Genomic DNA, 19,554 nt, shown 5'->3' with positions numbered 1-19,554 from the left:
AGGAAAACAGAACAGCAGCCGTTCGGACACAAGTTGGATGTTTTCTCTGATCTTTCACCCACTTCGCCTACTTTTGCTTTATCATCATCAGCAACGACCCGGACATATCGATGATCTTTGGGATACATCGCCATCGCGCCGTTTGACTTCCAGAGCTCCTCTTGGTGTCAGCATAACAAACGGGTACGTACTGTAGTCTGTAGCTTAAATTAGCCGTTCTGCTAGCAGCACCACTACTTTCCAACATTAGTACTAACGTTGCGGACCCGGAGGGGAGGTTTGGTTCTCCTTCACTCCTTCAGTCTGGATGTTAGGAGTCAGCAAGTTAACTAGCAGGCTAACGTGACGTAGCACGCCACTGGGTTATTACACTTTACATAACGGTACAGTAACAGGACGCCAGCCAGCTCCTGTATTGTCATTAACTTGGTAATTGCGAGGAAACTGGCGCAAATTGGTTTATTGAGCACTCATATACTTAACTAGCCTGGTTGTCATTTGAAGGATCTTAAATGCGTCAACTGAGATGTTTTTTTTTTCTACTGACAGCTATATTAAAACTAAAAGCTATGTCCCGGACCGCTGGCGTAAAGGCACCAAAGTAGCCTGACAGCGCGCCGCGGGTTCGAGTCCCGATCCCGACGCCCTTTGCTGCATGTCACTCCCCATCTCTCTCTCTCTCCCCATTTCCTGTCAACCTACTGTCCTATCTCCTATCATTAAAAGGCATTAAACCCCCCCCCCCCCCCCCCCAAAGAAAAAAAAGAACAACACACACATAATGTGACATGACAATTTTGTATTACAGTTGAACTGTTCCAGTCCGTGGCCCATCATCATGGAGGAATCTGTCACCTCGTTTGAGACCCATCTGACAGCTGTCATGGACAGCCTCATCCGAGCCTCGGTCTGTGAGATTACCAAACTCTTCCAGGAGACGGTCAACGACTACCTCGTGGAGCTGTCACTCAACAGGAAGGAGAACGAGACCATAAAGCTCCGGCTGAGGTTGACCGAGAACAAGCTGAGGAGCGAACGCAAGTATGGCATGGGGTGGGCTGCGACCCGCCGGAACGCCGGGCTCGCTGCCAACGAGGACGGACGAGTCGGAGGGCGGAAAAAGCAAAAAGTTGAAGGGCCTCGTAAGTATTTGTCACCTTGTGCGTGCTGTATGTATGCGGATGACTGCCTCTAGAGCTAACACAATGGTATATTTCACCTTTTGGCTTGCTTGACTGATGATGAGTGGAACTGCCTGTACATGCAAATTCTGCCCTACAAGAAGCATCTTTATTTAGTACAAACGGAAATGTGTGTGCATTATATGTTCACTATTTGCTGTTTTTGAAACGTGTGATAGGGGGTTATAACAATGTATTGCAGACAGTGATTACGTGAAGACAGACACACTTGTTTTGTTGGAAACCATCTGGCAAGAGCTGATCTCTCTCCCTCCCTCCCTCCCTCCCTCCCTCCTCTCTCCCTTCCTCCCCCGCCTCCTCTTCATGCTCGCTCCCTCTGTCCTTCACCTCCCCCTCTCCTCTCTCTCTCCACTGCATTCTGTCCCTCCCACTCCTGTGCTTTTTGCACGGTCTCTCTCCCTCCCTCCTCTGCACTCCTCTCCCCACCCCCACCTCCTCCACTTCTCTCTCCTGCTCTGTTCCTGTCTAACTCCACCTCCTCCCCTTCCCGCTCCTCTCTCCTTCACGCTCTCTCCATATCCTTCCTTTCTCCCTGCCCCCACCTCCTCCACCGCTGCTCTCTTCTCTCCTTCATCACGCTGTACCCCGTCCCCCCCTCCACTCCTCTCCGCCCCCCCCACCACCCACCCACCCTCCCTCCATAATTACACACTCCCTCTCCACCTCCACTTATACTCTCGCTCACCCTCTCTCTCCATCTCCCTCTCTCTCACTGTCGTCTCTTTCCCTCACTTGATTCTCCTTCAACACGTCCTCCTCTTCTCTCCTCTATCATCCTGGCTCCACTTCTCTCTCCCGCTCTCTATCTCTTCTCTCTCCTCTGTCACGTGTTCTCCTCTCCTTCCCTCTCTCCTGCTCTCTGGACTGTCCTTCTCCACCCCTTTCTCTCCTCACTCGTTCATCATGTTCCCCCTCCCTCCCTTTTTTCTCTCTCCCTTCCCCCAACACCTCTCCTCCCACTTCTTGCCTTCTCTCCTCCACCCCCTCCTCTACTACCTCTCCGCCCTCTTCTCTCCTTCATCTCTCTGTCTCCTGCACCTCCCTTCCACATCTCCTCACACTTCTCTCGTTCTCTCCCATTCCACCCTCTGTGCCTTTCCCTCCCCCTCATATCTCATTCTTTCTCTCTCCTTCCTGCCATCTTGCTCTCCCTCCCTTGTACTTCTCCTCCCTTCTCCTCTTTTCTATTCCCTTCACTCCTCTCCTTCTCCACAGGAGGCAAGCAGAAGCAGAGCCCGGCGGCAGCCTATGGCAAGGGCTGGCCTGGAGGTGTGTGGGAGGAAGGAGATGGTGAGGGAGGTGTGGGAGGAGCTGTGGGTCTGGTTGCCGGAGCAGGAGGAGGTGGAGGAGGAGGGAAGGAGGCCAGGGAGATGTACCTCATCCAGTTCCCCGGGGATGAAGAGGAAGAGGGAGGGATGGAGGATGAGGACGAGGAAGGGGAGGGCAGCCTTGGCGGAGAGGGGGAGGAAACGGCTGACATCAAAGAGGAGGTGAGGGAGACAGGCTCTCTCTTTCTGAGGAGGAGGAGGAGTAGCAGAAGCAGGAGAATGTGGCACAGCATCTCTGCCCGCTTGGCAGCTCCATTTGGAGAAAGGCTGTATGGAGTGAAAGCAAGACTAATACAAGGAATGAGAGTTTCACTGGTGTTTTTCAGTTACTGAATCACTGCAGCGATGTGGTGGGCAAAGGGAAACGTATTGATTTGATATTTAGCTGCCAGAGGCACCCATTGAATAGGGCACTCCATACCTCAAGTACGGGAAGCTTTTAGGCAGGAATACAACTGGTAGAGGTGAAAAGCTCTTTGCTGTTTCATCCATGTGACCCAATCGTAGGGCACGTTTACGTGCCTTCACCTGTCTTTTGAATATTCAAAGCATGCAGAAAACATCATTGGGAGCCATTGCGGAGGTGTGCTTTGACGGTGAAAAAAAGGCTGTAAAAGAACTGTCTGTTTGCGAACGCGGAAGGAGGCGAGCGAAACGCGCCTCCGCCCAAGTGGAGCTTACTATGAAACCGTGCTCGGGTTGTGTGTGTGTGCGTGGCTCTGTGTGAGGCTCTGTGTGCACTGCCTGTGTGCAGCCGCGCCCCCATGTGACTCGCTCTCTCATCTCAGAGTGGAGCTTACTATGAAACCAACCCGATCGCCCCCCAAACACGGTGAAATAGCACGGATGGCCAAACGCCAATTCCGTGCATAGATGACTAGGAACTCCGAAACTCTGTGCATAGGAGAACCATACGAGGCGGAGGCAGTCACGTGACTTTCTCTCTACGCTCTCCCCATCACGGTGAAATAACACGGATTACAAGTCCGTAAATACACAACATAACCATTAAAAAAAGACAAAAAAAGTAATAGGGCTGTGTTCGCTTCCCGCGTTCGCGCGTCTTACTTGTTTAAACATAATGTAACAGTGGTTTGATTTGGTTCAGTGTGAGGAGCTTACTAGCTTCACCCTCAGGTGTGTCGTTTATAAATTATCTTAAGTGTCTGTGAGTGTGACATTACTTCCACTCATTGGGTCCCATTCCTGAAAGGTGCATACGATCAGAGTTGATTGTAAAGCTTGCTTTAAAAAGTCAAAACGCTGATATGGCTAATTAGAAATGAATTATTCTTTGTGTAAAGGCAATTAGTGCCAAACCTCCATTAACAAAATATTGCAAATACATACTTGTATACCGAAAGCCACACTCAGACATGAATACGTTACATTGTTGGGAGACTAATTAACGTAACTTAAGTTGCCGGCATAGGCAGTGGGAGAGGCGTTCTCACACGCCAGTGTGAGTACAGTTTGCGGTATGCACTGTTCGCATTAGGCTTATGGTTATAACCAGCACCATGTGTGCAGCACTCACTCTGGCATAGAAAATTTCAAATTTAGTCATTTAGCAGATACTTTATCAACTGATAAAGTGAAAGTTCTGAGTAAATGGCATGAACACTAGTCACCAAACTACAGAGTAAATGGTCAAGTAAATGGAGACTAAAGAAAACAGTTAAGTGCTACGAAGTAACTCAGATACCATGTAAACGGCAAATGGCATCTGTCTAAAAAACATGCTATCTAAATAGCATTCTCAGCATTTGTGGACAATCAAGCCGTATACTGTATTTCTATCTATATAACATATCACTGTCCAAGAGTGTTATTTTTCAGGAAAGGTAAAAAAGAACCTGTGGGCCAATGGTAATGCAGTTATTATTTAGTCACAAGCTCTTGATAATACTTGTTTTTTCAATAGCAGAAGAAATGGGCTAGTTTTGCTACTTGTGTGAAAAAAGTTTAAATGCTGAAATGTGGAGATACCAGGTTTCTGCCCAACAGTGATGATAAAGCATATGAGACCAAGAAGCCAACATACAACAGCATAGTATACCTAGCATCTATCCAAGCAACCATAAAGGATAGGATACAACATAAGACTAGTGGGTTGAGGTTAGTTTTAAGACTGCAGTGGAAAAGTGGGGAGGCTGCAGTCCTAACTGGGGGGAGGAGTCTAGGACATTTGTCATGTTGGAGGGACAGATGTCCCATGTGAGTGGGAAGGGGTGCAGGGGTATCCTGAAGAAAAGGGGGTGCCATCCGCTTGACCAGTGTTTTGGATTGGTTGCGGGCAGCAACTGGAAGCCAGTGAAGGGAACTCAGAAGGAGGTAGACGTGAAACGTTTGAGAGGTTGGAGACCAGGGGTGCTCAGTTTTAGTGGTTTCAAGTGAACATGCAGGTAGACAAAGGAGGGAGTTGCAATAGTCAAGCCTGGAGATGGCTCACTTTAGAGCTCAAAAAGCTTATGTACTTGGACATTGCAGAGCTACTTTGAAATGCAAATAAAATAATGTATATAGTATATACATTCCTATTTAGGCTTAGACATGACATCAGTTATATTTATACCGAAATATTTATATGTATTTTACTATAATTGACATCAGACAGTGCAGTCTCATTATTGCACTTTTTTTCTTTTCATCTCCAGTGTCCTGCCCTGCCCTGTATATGATAATTAACTGTACCTACTTTGCATGATACTTTTAAGTCAAACCATAAATGTTTTACTTCAATGGTGTGCTTTTCTGCTATCACAGCGTTGAGCGTTTTAGTAATTTCTTGCCATGCTTTTTTCCTTCCTGTTCCTATCACTCCACTATTTGCACTTCATAGGCAGTTGTGTTCTTTCAGTCACGCATGACAATAAATCAGTTTAAAATATTTTTTTATTGGGGTCTGCCATGGCTTATTTGTCCATGATCCTTAAGTCTGCATGCATTTTACAGTGTTGACAAAAGTTATGTGAATGAGACCCATTGCTGCTACAGTGTTTGACCACAGTGTTATTCTGTAACTCTGATTCCGTATGCAGTTTCCTCAACTAGAGGGCTACCAGCCTGCTTCTCTCCGGCTAATCAAGGAGGCTTTGAAGATGGACCCCCCAACGCAGAACATTCACAGCAGCTCCAGAGCCCACAGTGAAGGTAATGAGAAGAGAACTCGGTCACCTCTATAGGGGATCTGTGTGGGAGTATTTTGTGAAATGTTCAAGGAGTCCTTGGTCAACAACAAGTGGAATGATCACTCATGCTACTGTATTTATTTCTCTTCCCATGCCACTCTCTATCACTGTTTCTCTCAGGAGACCTGTCAGATCTTCCTCCGGCTCTGCATCCAGATGAAGGAGACGAAGAGGAGTGGGAGATGGACTCAACCGAGCCGTCAGAGGGTGGCATGAGCGTGGAGGAGCTGAGAGGGCTGGAGACAGCGCTGAGGGCAGAGAGGGGGCGTGAACAAGCTGCAATGAGAGTCTCCAATCCGGTTACCCCAGACCCCAACATAATGCCAGGCAGTGAGAGCAGCCTAGCGCCCAAGTACATTGGCCTAGACGGGCTAGAGCAGGATGGGGAGCTGGACCCACAGCCCCCTACCCTGGAGAGAGAAGACTTGCTAGACGAGCAAGACAGAATGAAGGATGGGTCGAGGCTTGGAGGGGAGCTGAGATCAGGCTGGTCTAAGATGAAGTCTGAAGATGGTGTTTTGGATGAGGGATGTTCAGAGGACCTACCACATCTTTCAGCCCCAGGGAGTGTGGGCGACAGCGGGGGGGAGGAGGAGGGATGTGGAGACCTGCTGCACTTTTGCCCCCAGTGTGGAGGAGGCTTTGTCTCAGAGGCTGAGCTGGATGAACATCCTTGTCCCCTAGGGGGCGCCCATTTACAGGGCAGTGGGGCAGAAGACACTCCTTTCCCCTGCGCCTCCTGCGGAAACTCCTTCAGCCATGCCTGGGCCCTCAAGAACCACGAGTGCGCCTGTGCCGCCGAACGGCCGCACTGCTGTGAGCTCTGCGGGAAGCGCTTCACACATTCACGCTCGCTGGAACGGCATCAACTGGTGCACACAGGTGAGAGGCCTCACCGGTGCCCACAGTGTGGCCGCAGCTTCAGTCGTCTAGGCAACTTGGAACGGCACCAGCGGATCCACACGGGCGAGCGTCCATATGGGTGCGAGGCATGCGGGAAGCGGTTCAGCCGTGTGGAATACCTAAAGAGACATCAGCTCATCCACAGCGGTGAGAAGGCAGCCAACCAGTGCTCCCAGTGTGGGAAGAGCTTTAACGAACCAGAGCAGCTGAAAAACCACCAGTGCTTTTATAACATTTCATGAGAGGCACACATTGATGGCACTCCAGTCACAATTAAGAATGATTTCACCTCGGTGGAATTTGGACGAATATTGCCTCATTTGCACCCTTTTTGCAAAGAAGATTTAGAAGAATGTTTAAACGGTTATTAGTATGTAAGGGATATGGACTTGCCCTTTATACTGCCCTCAATTGGATGAGGGGAAAAATCTGTTGACCATTTTTATATATATATATATATATATATGATATATATATGATATATATATATATGATATATGTATATATATATGTATATATATATATATATATATATATATATATATATATATATATATATATATATATATATATATATATATATATATATATATATATATATATATATATATATATATCTATCTCTTCAGTAAATTAAATGTCCAAAGGTGACTGGAAGTCATTTGTACATGGCATTTCCTAAATAGATGCCAGATGTTCAGCCATTTTGATTGCAGGTGTTGTCCTTGTATATAGAAAGTTCTTGTATGTATATTTATGTTTCTCAGAAATATCTTTGTATGAATAATTTTCATGTCTAATTCATGATGGCCTTGGTTTTTCTGATAGTATCACCATGGATTTTGTACGATTGTATTTGCTCATGACAATGAGAAATAAACAGAAATGAGCTATTGATTCCTTTAATATTTTTTTAATAGGCTTTTATCACTGGCAGTCAATTCAGGAGTCGCACTAACTGATTAGGCCACCAACTGACTTTGTTTACATAAAAAGAAACAAAAAAACATTTTCTTGACCATGAGGCAGAACATTTAAATCAATTTGTTGTATGGAAGAGGTGAGCAAAAAGGGGTTTTGTGCTTAACGAGGAATCTGCTGGCATTTGGGCTTAGCATGTTTATTCTCCGACTTATTTCTATAAGGCTCACTAGGTAGACTGTTGACCATATTCACATGGCTCTTATGTCAAATGACAGAAGAAGAAAATGGCCAGTGTGGGAATATGGTCAATAGAGTGGACCGCAGGGTGCGTTTTAATTGCAGAATAAAAACATTAATACTGAGAAAGAAATGTGTGATGGTCAACTCATTAATGTTGGTTTCTAACATCTGGTGATGCTTAGCCACCATGTTGCTGACACTGCCCATGAAAGAGACTGGCGGCCACTGCCTGCCTTTCCTGCAGGATCTCCTCCAGGGTCTCCAAGGCCATCCGCCTCACATCATACCCACGCACAGAGGCCTTCGCTTTTGGATCCACGGGCACAATCTCCTCTCCGCTGTCGCAGTCATTTCTCCCCACTGCGGCATATGAGGGGAAATATCGACGCAAAGATTCAGGCAGGCTGGCATTGTAAGCTGGGCAGCAGTAGGCGGACCATAAGTATTCAGGCACTGCCACGCGGTTTTTGATCCAACGTTCCCCAGAGAGGTATGGCAGTGTCCCGGTGATCACGTATGCAGGCCCTGTACAGAAGGCTTCCAGCCTGGTGCTCACCTCAGACTCCAGCGCGGCCCAGGGGCCAGAGTTGGAGCCAGAGCGCTGAGGGACGGTGTTGGTCAGGGTGAAGGTGGCCCGGCGGTCATCTTTGTTCTCGTGGTGCAAGCTGGGGTTGAGGTGGCCCTTGGTGTAGGTGGAATTGGTGTAGTCCTGAAGCACTGCCTGGCTCTCAATCACATTCTGGCTGACGGGGCCACGGCGAGGGAAGCGCTGCATCTCTGGGCTAGCATGGGAATACGCCAGCTTAAAACGGTAAGAGACAGAGGGGGATGGTAAGGCTGACATTGCAGTGGTTTTTTTTTGTGGTGAGATAACTGGGTTATACTGGGTGGTTGAGTAATTAATACAGTTGTGTATTTTGGAAAGGGAAACTGAAAGCACAGGTTATGTAGTAGGCCTACTAGTTTCCTTTCTTTCTTATCTCATTTGATCAAAGATGAGTGTGACATTCTCCATGTTTTACAGTATTTATTGAAAGGCCTGAATGCCTGTCTGATCCACAAAATGGGCAATCTACATATTTAATTAATCCATTTGACCATGCAAACACTTATATTTGAAAGAAACTTCGTCTTGGTCTCATGCATTTTTTTCCACTCTTTCCCCTTACATTTTCTTCTTCTTGAAGCCCAAATACCAACATGTTTCATAGAGCTGTCTATCTAACATGTTATATATAGAGAGATATTTCCAATGCCTTTACATAAACAAAAACCTGTTGCACAACATTAAAGTGAGAAGTTCATTAGGTTGTGACGGTTCTGTGAGCGTAATACTTCCACAAATAGTGAGTTTGGTGAGAGACAAGCGTTTGTGCACCATAAACTCTGCTACAGCTACTGTTTGATGCTGGTATTGTAGCACACTAGCACGTGTATCTTGAGGAAGATGCTGTTATCCTCCAAGGAGCTGTTGATCCACTTTTTCCCCTGCCAGACCACTATTTATTTTAGAATGATTACAGTATACAAAGATACTACAAAGTGCTAATTTAGAATTTAGAGTTAACACACTCACACGGATTTGACTGTGTAATGGTACATATTCTACTCAATAGAATATACTGTAGCGCAAGCATTAAGAAGCCCCCCCTCCCACACACAATAAATACATAGCCATCACTGTCACGTTTCTCTCCTTACCTGTGGTTCAAACTTCCACTTGTTGGTAGGTCGTTTTCCTGCTGGGGGGGTGAGTAGGTAAGCAGAGTACAATGACGTGCGATGCAGCCGGTCATACAGGCTGGCAAAGCGATACTGGTTCTCGTACTGCTGGCATATGGGCTGATAACACCTTGTATTGAGGCCCTTTGGTGGAGTGCTCTTGTAGAAGAATTGGGGGCAGGCAGAGAATTCTCCAACCTCTCCCAGGACCAAGCCACCAAGGCAGGTAAGTAGAAGCAAAATACCTCCTTTGGGGAACCGCAGCATCTCCCTTGGGACCATTTTAGCACTATAGAGAAACTGACAGATAGTACTGTATCTAGGTGATCTCAGAAAGAAAGACACAAAGAGATGCCTTTCAGCAGAACTGTATAACTGGCCACTGTCTAGTCAGAGTTCAAACAAATCTACCTTCCTCAAGAACTTCCCTTCCAAGCTGGTTATATGAGCCGCTATCAGTTGTCTAGTGTGCCTTTAGATCATAGACATCCCACACTCTTTTATCCCAGAAGCTCTGTGGGAGGCGGTTACAACTAACGACACCATCACTCACCACCCCTTCTTCTGCTGCGTACAAATAAATTACTAAATTACAACATTTCCCAGCCTGGCTGTTTTCTGGGAAACAGTTATTGTTATTTTGCTAGTCAGCTATTTTGAGGGAGACTCCATCTCTGTGTATTCCCATACTTTCAAAATGTTTATACATACATTTTCACAGCGGGCTGTCACTGATGTACATTCTAAACAAACTTGGGGCCAGGAATACACTGAAGTCTTGATCTGAACAATAATTGGACAAAATCCAATATCATCATCATATCATATATTTTTGGGTGGAATTATTTAAGCCTTTATTTGATAGAGACAGGAAACACACAGAGAGAGCAGGGGAGAGACATGCAACAAATGGTCCAGCCGGCTGGGAATCAAACCAGGGACTCGCTGTAAAGCATTAGAGCCCATGTAGTCCACATCTCGGCCTAACCACTCAGCCATCAGGTCGCCCTCATATCACATTAGTAAAAAAACACAATATCAATATCGTGATGGTAATGTGGGGATGACTATTGGTGCTTTTATTTACACAATAAGATTAACATGACCACCTGGTGAGCCTGGGGAGGCAGGATGACCTGGCCCTAGAGGTAAAGAGGCCGGCCAGAAACGGAAAGGTCTGTGGTTCAATCCCCAGAGGTGTATCAACTGTGAGCTGGTGACTGGAGGGTGGCTATATCTATGAGATGCCCGTCATCTTTGCCCAAGTGCCCTGGAGCAAGGCACTGAACCCCCTAAACCTCTCCAGGGGTTCTGCACTGCTTGTGACCCTCCGTTCTGACATCTCTGATGAAATACACGTGGAGAGGGACTGTGTGTATGTGTAACTACGAGGGATATATGCAAAAAGACACATTTCAATTGCCTTGTCAGTACAGTCATCATCACCCATCTTCAGTCATCAGAGAAATTACACTTATGACAGTCTGCCTATCAACTATTCTATAGAAACTGGTTGGACAGCGAGTCAAACAATCTGTGACCTGTAGGTGACTGTGCAATAAGTATAGGCCTACTTTCATTTTCCAATCCAAAGAGATGCACTGTGCAAGTGAGTTAGTGAGCCAGTTTCCCATCTCCTTCTAAGGACCTCATGCTGAGACAGCTGAGTCTTCCTGAACAGTCTGCAGGGAGTTCACTTCGAGTACATTCCTGTAACCTGGCTCTTGTTTTCGTTTTCCTTTCTTCCCCAGAGTGAACTACATTGGGAAAAAGAAAGGTTTAAACTGAAAAAACGATCGTAGGTCTACATCACTGAACTAAGTGCAGTTATATTTAAACTTACCCATGGATCACACGACGGTCGTCTGTCACTCACGACCGTCATGGATGAACGTCAACCTGGTGTTTCACTTTCTCCATTTTCAAATATAAAGCACTTACCCCATGGCCACATATGTTACAATTATGTACGGGCCCTCAGAAGTACCCGTATCTTCCGTATTATTCAATAAAAAGCATTTTAATCCGATCGGTGGCCATTTTCTCATAGAGTTATGATGTATCAGAGTGCAGGACACCTCCCAACCGATAGGGTCACGTAGTTGAAAGCATAGTATTATGGAGGAAATACGGAGCACCGATCGGATTAAAATGCGTTTTAATGTACAATACGGAAGATACGGGTACTTCTGAGGCCCGTACACAATTTTAACATCCGTGGCCATAGGGTAAGCACTTTATATTTGACATCTGAACGTTTATAGATGAGTTGTAGAAAGTGCAAACACCAGGTTGAAGTTAGTTCATCCATGACTGTCATGATATGACAGGCATGTTTCAGAGCTCATTTAAAGTATGAGAATACATACACAATTACCCCATATATATTTTTTTATAATAGTTAGGCAGGGGCTAGTGGTCTTCTGTTTTCAACAATGGGACCAGACTTAGAAAGACTGCTCTCTCCTCTCTCTCAGCGCAGTGCGCGACAGCCCTCGAGTACGTGCGCCTTAATGCTGCGCCGAGCCTGTTGGCGCATGTTGGCGCATGCCTCCGTCTTCTTCCGTGAAGTGAAGAGTCTGCTGTGCTGTCAAACCACACCCTCCCTCCCCAGCTGCACCGGGGTGTATGTAGACCCGGGCCGGGACTTTTTAGACAGCGCAAACTTTCCCCCTCAAGCGGCTAGAATAGACCTCCGTTCATAATGAGGCAGGCTGAGAAGAATGGCAGAAGCTAGCGCGCTGGAAGAGCTGCACTCCGAGCTGACTTGCCCCGTGTGTTTGGAGTTGTTCCGCGAGCCGGTGATCCTCGAGTGCGGCCATCACTTCTGTCGTGTCTGCATCACCCAGTGCTGGGAGGTGAAGGCCGACGAGCTGCCGACGACGTGCCCGCAGTGCAGGAAGTCATGCGCCCCGAAGCTGCGACCCAACTCGCTGCTGTGTAACGTCGTGGACAGTGTGAGGAGAGGCCGGGCCATGGAGGACGCGGTGACCAGACCACCCGGAGACCCGGAGTGTTCGCCAGAACAAGAAGAACCCGACCTGAACCAGGACCGCGAACCGGGCTCCAGTATGAGCAGCGTCGCCTCTTCTGTCGGTTATTGGCCGCGTCTGAATGCCATGGAAACGGCGGATATGTGCGAGGAACACGAGGAGAAGTTGAAGTTGTATTGCGAGGACGATCAGATCGCCATCTGTCTGGTGTGCGGGATGTCCCGCGACCACAAGACGCACAATGTCATTCCAATAAACGAGGCGTTTGAGAATTACAAGGTATTGGACCCGGGGCTCTCCTCCAGAAGTATTCCTATTTGGTATTAGGATAGCCCTGATACATGATGACTGTCTTGTGATCCATGGCTAGTATTAGTATACCTCAAAGTGATCTTGTCAGGTATGCTACTGTACCTTGTGTGTTATGGAGCGTTATGGAGATGGATATGTATGTGCCTCAGGTGTGGCCCAACGTTCATAGGGTTTAAATTCAGCACCCTAAATATAGCAAAAAATATATCTGAGTGATTTGGTTGGAGGTTAGGGTTTGAATCAGCCCCAAAGATGGGACAAACGGGTCTTTCACTGCGAGGATCCCGTGACGCGGCAGTTATTTTAAAATCAGCAACACTGAGCACTTGGGGAATTCAGCGGACCAGTGTTAACGCTTTCCCCCCTAACCTTTTAACCTTTCAGTTGTCCATCAATGTTTGGTGACCCAAATCACAATCGCGTGCGTTTTCTTTTTCTTTTTTTACAGACCAGCCTGATCTCGTTTGTTTATTTCTGTTGTATTGGGTTGGATGGTTCAGTTGGTGAAGTTTGTGAATGAATCATGTGTCTCCCATTAAACGTGGTCGATGTTTTCTCTTACTAAGCAAGCACCAATCGAATCAACTCATTCAGTTAATGTGGTTTACAGTGACACTAATATTTCCTGTTAGACCTAGACCACTGGCACTGCTGTGCAATTGACCTATTTCTTTTGTCACAGGATAAGTTGGCTGTTGCTCTTGAAAGTGTCCAGCTACAGACGGAAGAAGCTTCGCTATTTCAACGCCAGACCAATGAAAAGATCCTCTTTATTAAGGTATTGTGTGTGTGTGTGTGTGTGTGTGTGTGTGTGTGTGTGTGTGTGTGTGTGTGTGTGTGTGTGTGTGTGTGTGTGTGTGTGTGTGTGAGTGATTCTATGTTGTATTGTGAAAGAGGATATATTAAAAGCCCATTTCAAAATCCAAAACAAACAACACTACAGGTACTGTGTACTCTGTCTGTAATGTGTCTGGTATCTGCTAGGTCAAACCAGAATGACTGGCATGACATATCATTCAGTTGTATTTTCCCACCTTCTAAAAGACTGGTGGATGACTCATTGTGTTACAACATAAGTCATCTGTCATTACAGTGTCATGCACATCCCTATCATGCACTCACCAATATACAGTTATATTATGGCATGCATGTTAACATTTATGGTATGTTTTCACTCACTCGTTTATATATAGAATAAGCCAACAACTAAGGGGTTGGTTGTGTTACACACCCTAACCGAGATATGAGCAGGATAGGAGATAAGAGCTGTTGGTGACAGAATTTAGGCCTGTTTGCTTTTTTCACTACTACTGCAGCCTGCTATTATTTTACACAAAGTGTATGTATGTTCTAGCTTGCTTTGTCCTCACAAAACTGGAACTTCAGGAATTATTATGAAGTAGTTCAGCCAGAAAATGAAGACTTGCAGCTCCTCACCTTTCAAGGAGTCATTACAGAGTTAATTACAGAGTACTGAGAGTAGACCTTAGGTTTAGGGTTAGAAGCATAGGTTAGGTTAGGTTAAGTTTAGCTTTTAGTTTAGGCATTTAACGATGAGGTTTCAAGGTTAAGAGTTTTGGTTAGGGAATTGATGTAGTCAGTCGTAACAAAACAAGTGTGTGTGTGTGTGTGTGTGTGTGTGTGTGTGTGTGTGTTTCAAGAAAATTACTAATTATTCAAGACAGTGTGGTCTTGCTGCTACAGACGCTGAGCTTTGCTTAACAAACAAAAGTCTTTCTTCCTTCCTATCGTATGCAGCTCTCTGTAAATGTACAGTTATGTGCAAACTCTCAGTCTTTCAGTTCTCTGTTTGTCATTGGCAGGATGTGAGAGTGAACTAGGTTGAGAGGATGTTGGGCAACTCTCTGCCCACACTAGAATGTTGAAAAGCATGACTGTGTGTGTGTGTATGTGTGGTGGGGGGGGATGAAATGCAGCATGACAGCATACCTATCATGATGCATATATGTTAAAAGCTCTAGGTCAACCCTGTTAGTTGACCTAGACCCCCTCCCATTTTTGCTCTACACTAAATATGTTTGCCAGAAATAGCATTGCGATGCGCTGTGCGCTTGTAGATCAGCTTTTTTTGCCAAATTTTCACCCAAGAATAGGGACACTATGGTTCAAGTGGTTAAAATGATTCTGTGTGAGCTTCTAGACAATCCAATATGTTGAGGTTTTCATATAACAGCTAGTTTTCCCCAACCACGAGAGTCTTCTGTGCAGTAATTCCAGTGAATGGGTTTGGAGCAGCAACAGTGATTTTGAATTTTACATTTCATTTAGTTGTTAAAATATAAGAAAAAGGCATGGGTTTGCAAACTACACAGTTTAATAGATAAGGTAAAAAGGAAACCCTGGGCAAAGTGTATGTTCTTAAATACTGTACATGTGTCCTCCCTGCCAGGAGCATGGAGGAGACATGGAGGAGCAGGTGAGTGCGGAGTTTGACCGTCTGAGGGAGTTTCTTCGTCAGGAGGAGGAAAGGGTGAAGGAGAAACTGCAGAAGGAGAAAGAGGAGAGACTTGACCAATTGGAGGAGGCCCTCACCCAGGCCACAGAGCAAATCAGTCAACTGGAGAACACGACCGACCTGCTCCGCATCAAACTTGCAGAAGAGGAGAACCCGGAACAGCTAAAGGTGAACGAACGGAGAAAGAGGATTGAGACATGCAGGGGAGAAGGACATGATGGGGTGTAGGGGACTGTATTTAAATGGCAAGAGGTTGAGAAGTTCATTAAAAGTAACTCAAAAAAGAAAAGTAGGAAAAATGTTAAAACAAAATAACTAGAAAGCAACAGGCGGAGGGGAGGGTGGACTGAGTGAATGCCAAAAATGTTCAGCAGTGACCACCATATCAACGTTGTAGTGATGTGCCTGTTCTATTCTGCTCTCTTCCAGGGAATCAAGGACTTCATTGGAGGGTAAGCAGGGGAAATAAATCATCCTTATCTGATCTGGTCAACAACCATCTGGGATTCGAGGGCCCGCATGACTGCAATGAGTGCTTATTGAGTTACTCAATCATCTGTAAATGCAAAGTAGCTTAGTTACCGTTATTCTGGGATTCTGTCAACACCATTCTAAACAACAGGAGCTGTTCAGTACCTCTTATTTAGGAAAAAGCCAAATATCTTAAAAACCGATCAGTAAAAAACAAATTAAAGAACAGTCTGTCTGTCTCTCTCTCCCTCCCTCCCTCCCTCCTATAGTGCTGAGAGTTTGTTTGAGCGCCCTACAGAGGTGAGTATGGATCTGCAATCCGGAGAGCACATAGGACCTTTACAGTATAGGACATGGAAAAAGATGGCCTCCATTCTTCAGCCAGGTACACACATGCATGTGTATGCCCATATGCACACACACACACACACACACACACACACACACACACACACACACACACATGCACTCACAACAAAAAAAGTATTCAAAAATGTTGGCAGTATTTTAGTAATTACATTCAGGGGATGTCTTGCTATACTAGAAGCTCTGTTCAAAAGATGGGTTTTAGGAAACCCTCAGGTCTGGAATTGTTCCATACGTTGGTGGCTTAACGAATGTTCTTACACTACAATATGACTGATTTTGTAGTGTATGTTTATTGCTGATAGAGTATAAAGAAATTAAAAAAAGAAAGTAAAACTGTAATGGCACTTTGACCTGCTATATTCATTTATGCCACTTTTTAAAATGTCTCTATTTTGTTCATGCTATTATTTTATTATAATTTCCCTTTAAATTCCTTTATATGTCTTATATATATGATATATATATTTTATATGAAAAGCACTTACATTTGAAAAAAAAAGAGAGAGAGATCAATAGTGCAGGTCCTGCCCTGTCACCACCAACTAATCTGCCAGGTGTGATCCAAATCTGATTATATCACCCTATCACCACAAATTAATATGCCAGGTATGATTCTGGCAAAAAATCTATCTATATCATTTAAAACACCCCAATTGCATCATTCCTTCCCAGCTATCTCAGAGGTGACCCTTGACCCGGACACAGCCTATCCCCGTCTGTGGGTTTCGCCGTGTCGCACCAGCGTTCGGGTAGGGGACATCCAGCCCAACCTGCCCAACAACCCTGAGCGCTTCACCCGCTACAACATTGTCCTCGGCTTCGAGGCCTTCTCCTCCGGCAGGCACTACTGGGAGGTGGATGTGGGCTCTAAGACCGCCTGGGGTCTGGGTGTGGCCACTTCCTCTGTCAACAGGAAAGAGGAAATAAGCCTCTGTCCAGAGGACGGTTTCTGGACACTGGTGCTACGGGACAACGGCGATGGCACCAGTGAATACGAAGCATGCACTGACACAGAGGAGAGCTTGTTGTTTCCCCCGAGACCCCCCAGGAGGGTGGGCATCTACCTGGACTATGGCAGTGGCGAGGTGGCGTTTTATGATGCCGGGGATATGAACCACCTGTTCACCTTCTGCGATGCAAAATTCAAAGAACCTGTTTACCCGTACTTCAACCCCTGGCCTATTATAAACGGACGCAACCGTGAGCCCCTCGTCATAGTGCCCCCTCTGTTGTGAGGTCTTTGCCACATTAACGCTGCTGCTATGAGACTCACCATAGTCATGTTCACCATTATAACTTAAAGCTGCAATCTGTAAGTTTCATGTTCTAGCCAGGATTTGAAGTGAACCCAGGTCTTCCCTGTGGGAGACAAAACGTCTGTCAAAAGGGAAATCCTGCTTGTCCAGGGTATACATTGTGCTTATGAGCTTCAGGCTGTACTACTACAACCAGTAGGTATCCTACCTGTCACCAGGCTACATTTTTCAAAGTAAGAGTAGGGAGACCACCTCAAACCACTGCTAGTTATATTGTATTAACATACTCTACCATACAGATTGGTTAAAATAACGTATTCATTTTCTAAGTTCCAGATTGCAGCTTTAATTCCTCATCAGCAATTTCAAAATGGCATTTCACATTCTTTATGGAGCACCTTTGCCGCAAACTCCTCAGCTCAATTGGGCATGACACCACAGTGTTCTTATTATTCACACAAAAGCATGAAACCACTGCCATACATAGATGGATGCCATGGTGATAACATGAGAACCTGTTAAACCCTGTGACCTAATGACTATGCTTGGAAAATATGTGTGCTTAGGTCGATAACATAGAAACAAGACTGGACAAATAAGTTGGCAATGTGTTATATATTGGGTGGGAATACTACTAGAACATTTGGATTAGTTCTTTATTCTTTTGAGAAATACCTTGCATATATTACATGTCTTATCTAGCCCTATCTAATGTCATATCTAACCCTATAACAAACTGTTTTTAAAATGTATAGTGATATACTAATGACATCTAACACATATGGGCCTATTAAATTTGTATTGGTATTTCTTAATATGATTATCGTAAATATAGGCTACAATTCATATGACCTTACAATGGACACATGCTTTCAAAAGGCTTACCTCTATCTGGTTGTTAAATTTAAAATACGTCTTTTGTCCTTTGACATGAGGATATATTTGAATACACTCAGTAGTTATTTTTTATTCCACTAGAGGGCAGCAAATCTTATCAAAGAGTAGTATGGTACTACAATGTTTACTTAAAATCAACTGGCACAACCACTGATCTATTCAACAGCATCCCCATTATGACTGAGCAGGCTAGAGGGACATGCAAAGCTATTGTTAAAGCCCATCAACTCAACCCACAGCCTCATTACCCCATTCAAAGGTTTCTGGAAATTATTAGTTTCAAGATTATGTTGGATTAGGCCACCAACCACAGGGTTTTCCTGTTTTAGCAGGGGAGGGGGGTCAAGACACATGTGCCTAGTTAATTTGTTTTGGATTAGCCTTTTGGCTCTTGGGTCTATTTGAAATGTTTCATATCACTGGCAGGTTTTCTAGGGATTTCTTTTCAGAGAAATTATCTATTTTGAACAGAATCCCGGACAAAATGCACTAAAACAACACATTGTTGAAGCAACATTGCACGATACCAGTAGTCTCTCCAACCACCAGCATCTGTGTGCTGGAATGTATCATCCTAGCTGTGTCAGGGATCAAGCCAACAACCTGTTGCGTTGATCTGCTTCTCCACGCACATTTAGGCTGTGTATTTATCAAGTATTTTCTGGAAAAATTGACACATTAAATTTACCTTCTGTAAGTCATCCAAATTCTTCATCCATCCTCCGTGCAGACTGTTGCATTTGCCTAGTGAGTCTATACCATATAACTTTCCACCCTGCCAAGTGAGCAAGTTGAGCATTTGACTTCTGTGGCAAACAAATAAATGATGAGAATTAGTCTGACCCAACTAAAGCTCATTCAATATCCATGTGTGTTTAATCTCTTTGCGTCATCTGCCTATACATTAACCTAGTACATCTCGCCCTTCTCTCTCTCTCTCTACTGCTATCCTCATCTGTAATTAGATATTATTACAGACTGAACAGCATCCAGTAACACAAGCCTTCTTTACTTCTACCTTACTGCTCTGTCATCCATCCTCTATAGTTTCTCCTTCAATCACTCCATCACTCAGGATCAACAACGAATAGGACTTCGTTGCTGTCAGTCAGAAACCTTGTATGTCCAAAACCGATGGCGCCTAGTGGTCAAGGCGCATACCACATATCTTGCGCCGCCTTACCCCTTATCCCTAAACTTATTAGCCATATTTTACTATTTTGATCTGTTGTTCTCCACTGAACTATCCAAATAAAGGCAGAAAAGCCCC

General features: G+C 45.1%; 3 protein-coding genes across 3 annotated transcripts; 2 read left to right on the top strand and 1 right to left on the bottom strand.

Annotated features, from left to right (window-relative positions):
• LOC308076302 (uncharacterized protein) lies at window positions 1–7,052 on the top strand. The gene is made up of 5 exons (XM_080416540.1): window positions 1–183; window positions 809–1,142; window positions 2,418–2,692; window positions 5,572–5,683; window positions 5,842–7,052. The coding sequence occupies exons 2-5, from the start codon at window positions 839–841 to the stop codon at window positions 6,864–6,866; spliced, it is 1,716 nt and encodes a 571-aa protein (XP_080272666.1). The 5' UTR covers window positions 1–183; window positions 809–838; the 3' UTR covers window positions 6,867–7,052.
• Window positions 7,053–7,315: 263 nt separating this feature from the next.
• On the bottom strand, window positions 7,316–9,785 carry LOC308075490 (endonuclease domain-containing 1 protein-like). Its single transcript, XM_080415398.1, has 2 exons — window positions 9,490–9,785; window positions 7,316–8,590 (listed from the first exon to the last, which is right to left on the bottom strand). Exons 1-2 carry the CDS (start codon window positions 9,775–9,777, stop codon window positions 7,967–7,969), a joined length of 912 nt encoding a protein of 303 aa, XP_080271524.1. The 5' UTR covers window positions 9,778–9,785; the 3' UTR covers window positions 7,316–7,966.
• A 2,310-nt stretch (window positions 9,786–12,095) lies between these two features.
• On the top strand, window positions 12,096–18,985 carry LOC308075823 (zinc-binding protein A33-like). The gene is made up of 6 exons (XM_080415795.1): window positions 12,096–12,782; window positions 13,498–13,593; window positions 15,226–15,459; window positions 15,721–15,743; window positions 16,032–16,147; window positions 16,804–18,985. The coding sequence occupies exons 1-6, from the start codon at window positions 12,234–12,236 to the stop codon at window positions 17,364–17,366; spliced, it is 1,581 nt and encodes a 526-aa protein (XP_080271921.1). The 5' UTR covers window positions 12,096–12,233; the 3' UTR covers window positions 17,367–18,985.
• The last annotated feature ends 569 nt before the right edge of the window (window positions 18,986–19,554 follow it).

This window comes from Gymnoscopelus braueri (assembly GCF_963280865.1).
Source record: "Gymnoscopelus braueri genome assembly, chromosome: 20".
Classification (NCBI taxonomy): domain Eukaryota; kingdom Metazoa; phylum Chordata; class Actinopteri; order Myctophiformes; family Myctophidae; genus Gymnoscopelus; species Gymnoscopelus braueri.
This window is presented reverse-complemented; position numbering and strand designations above follow the sequence as displayed.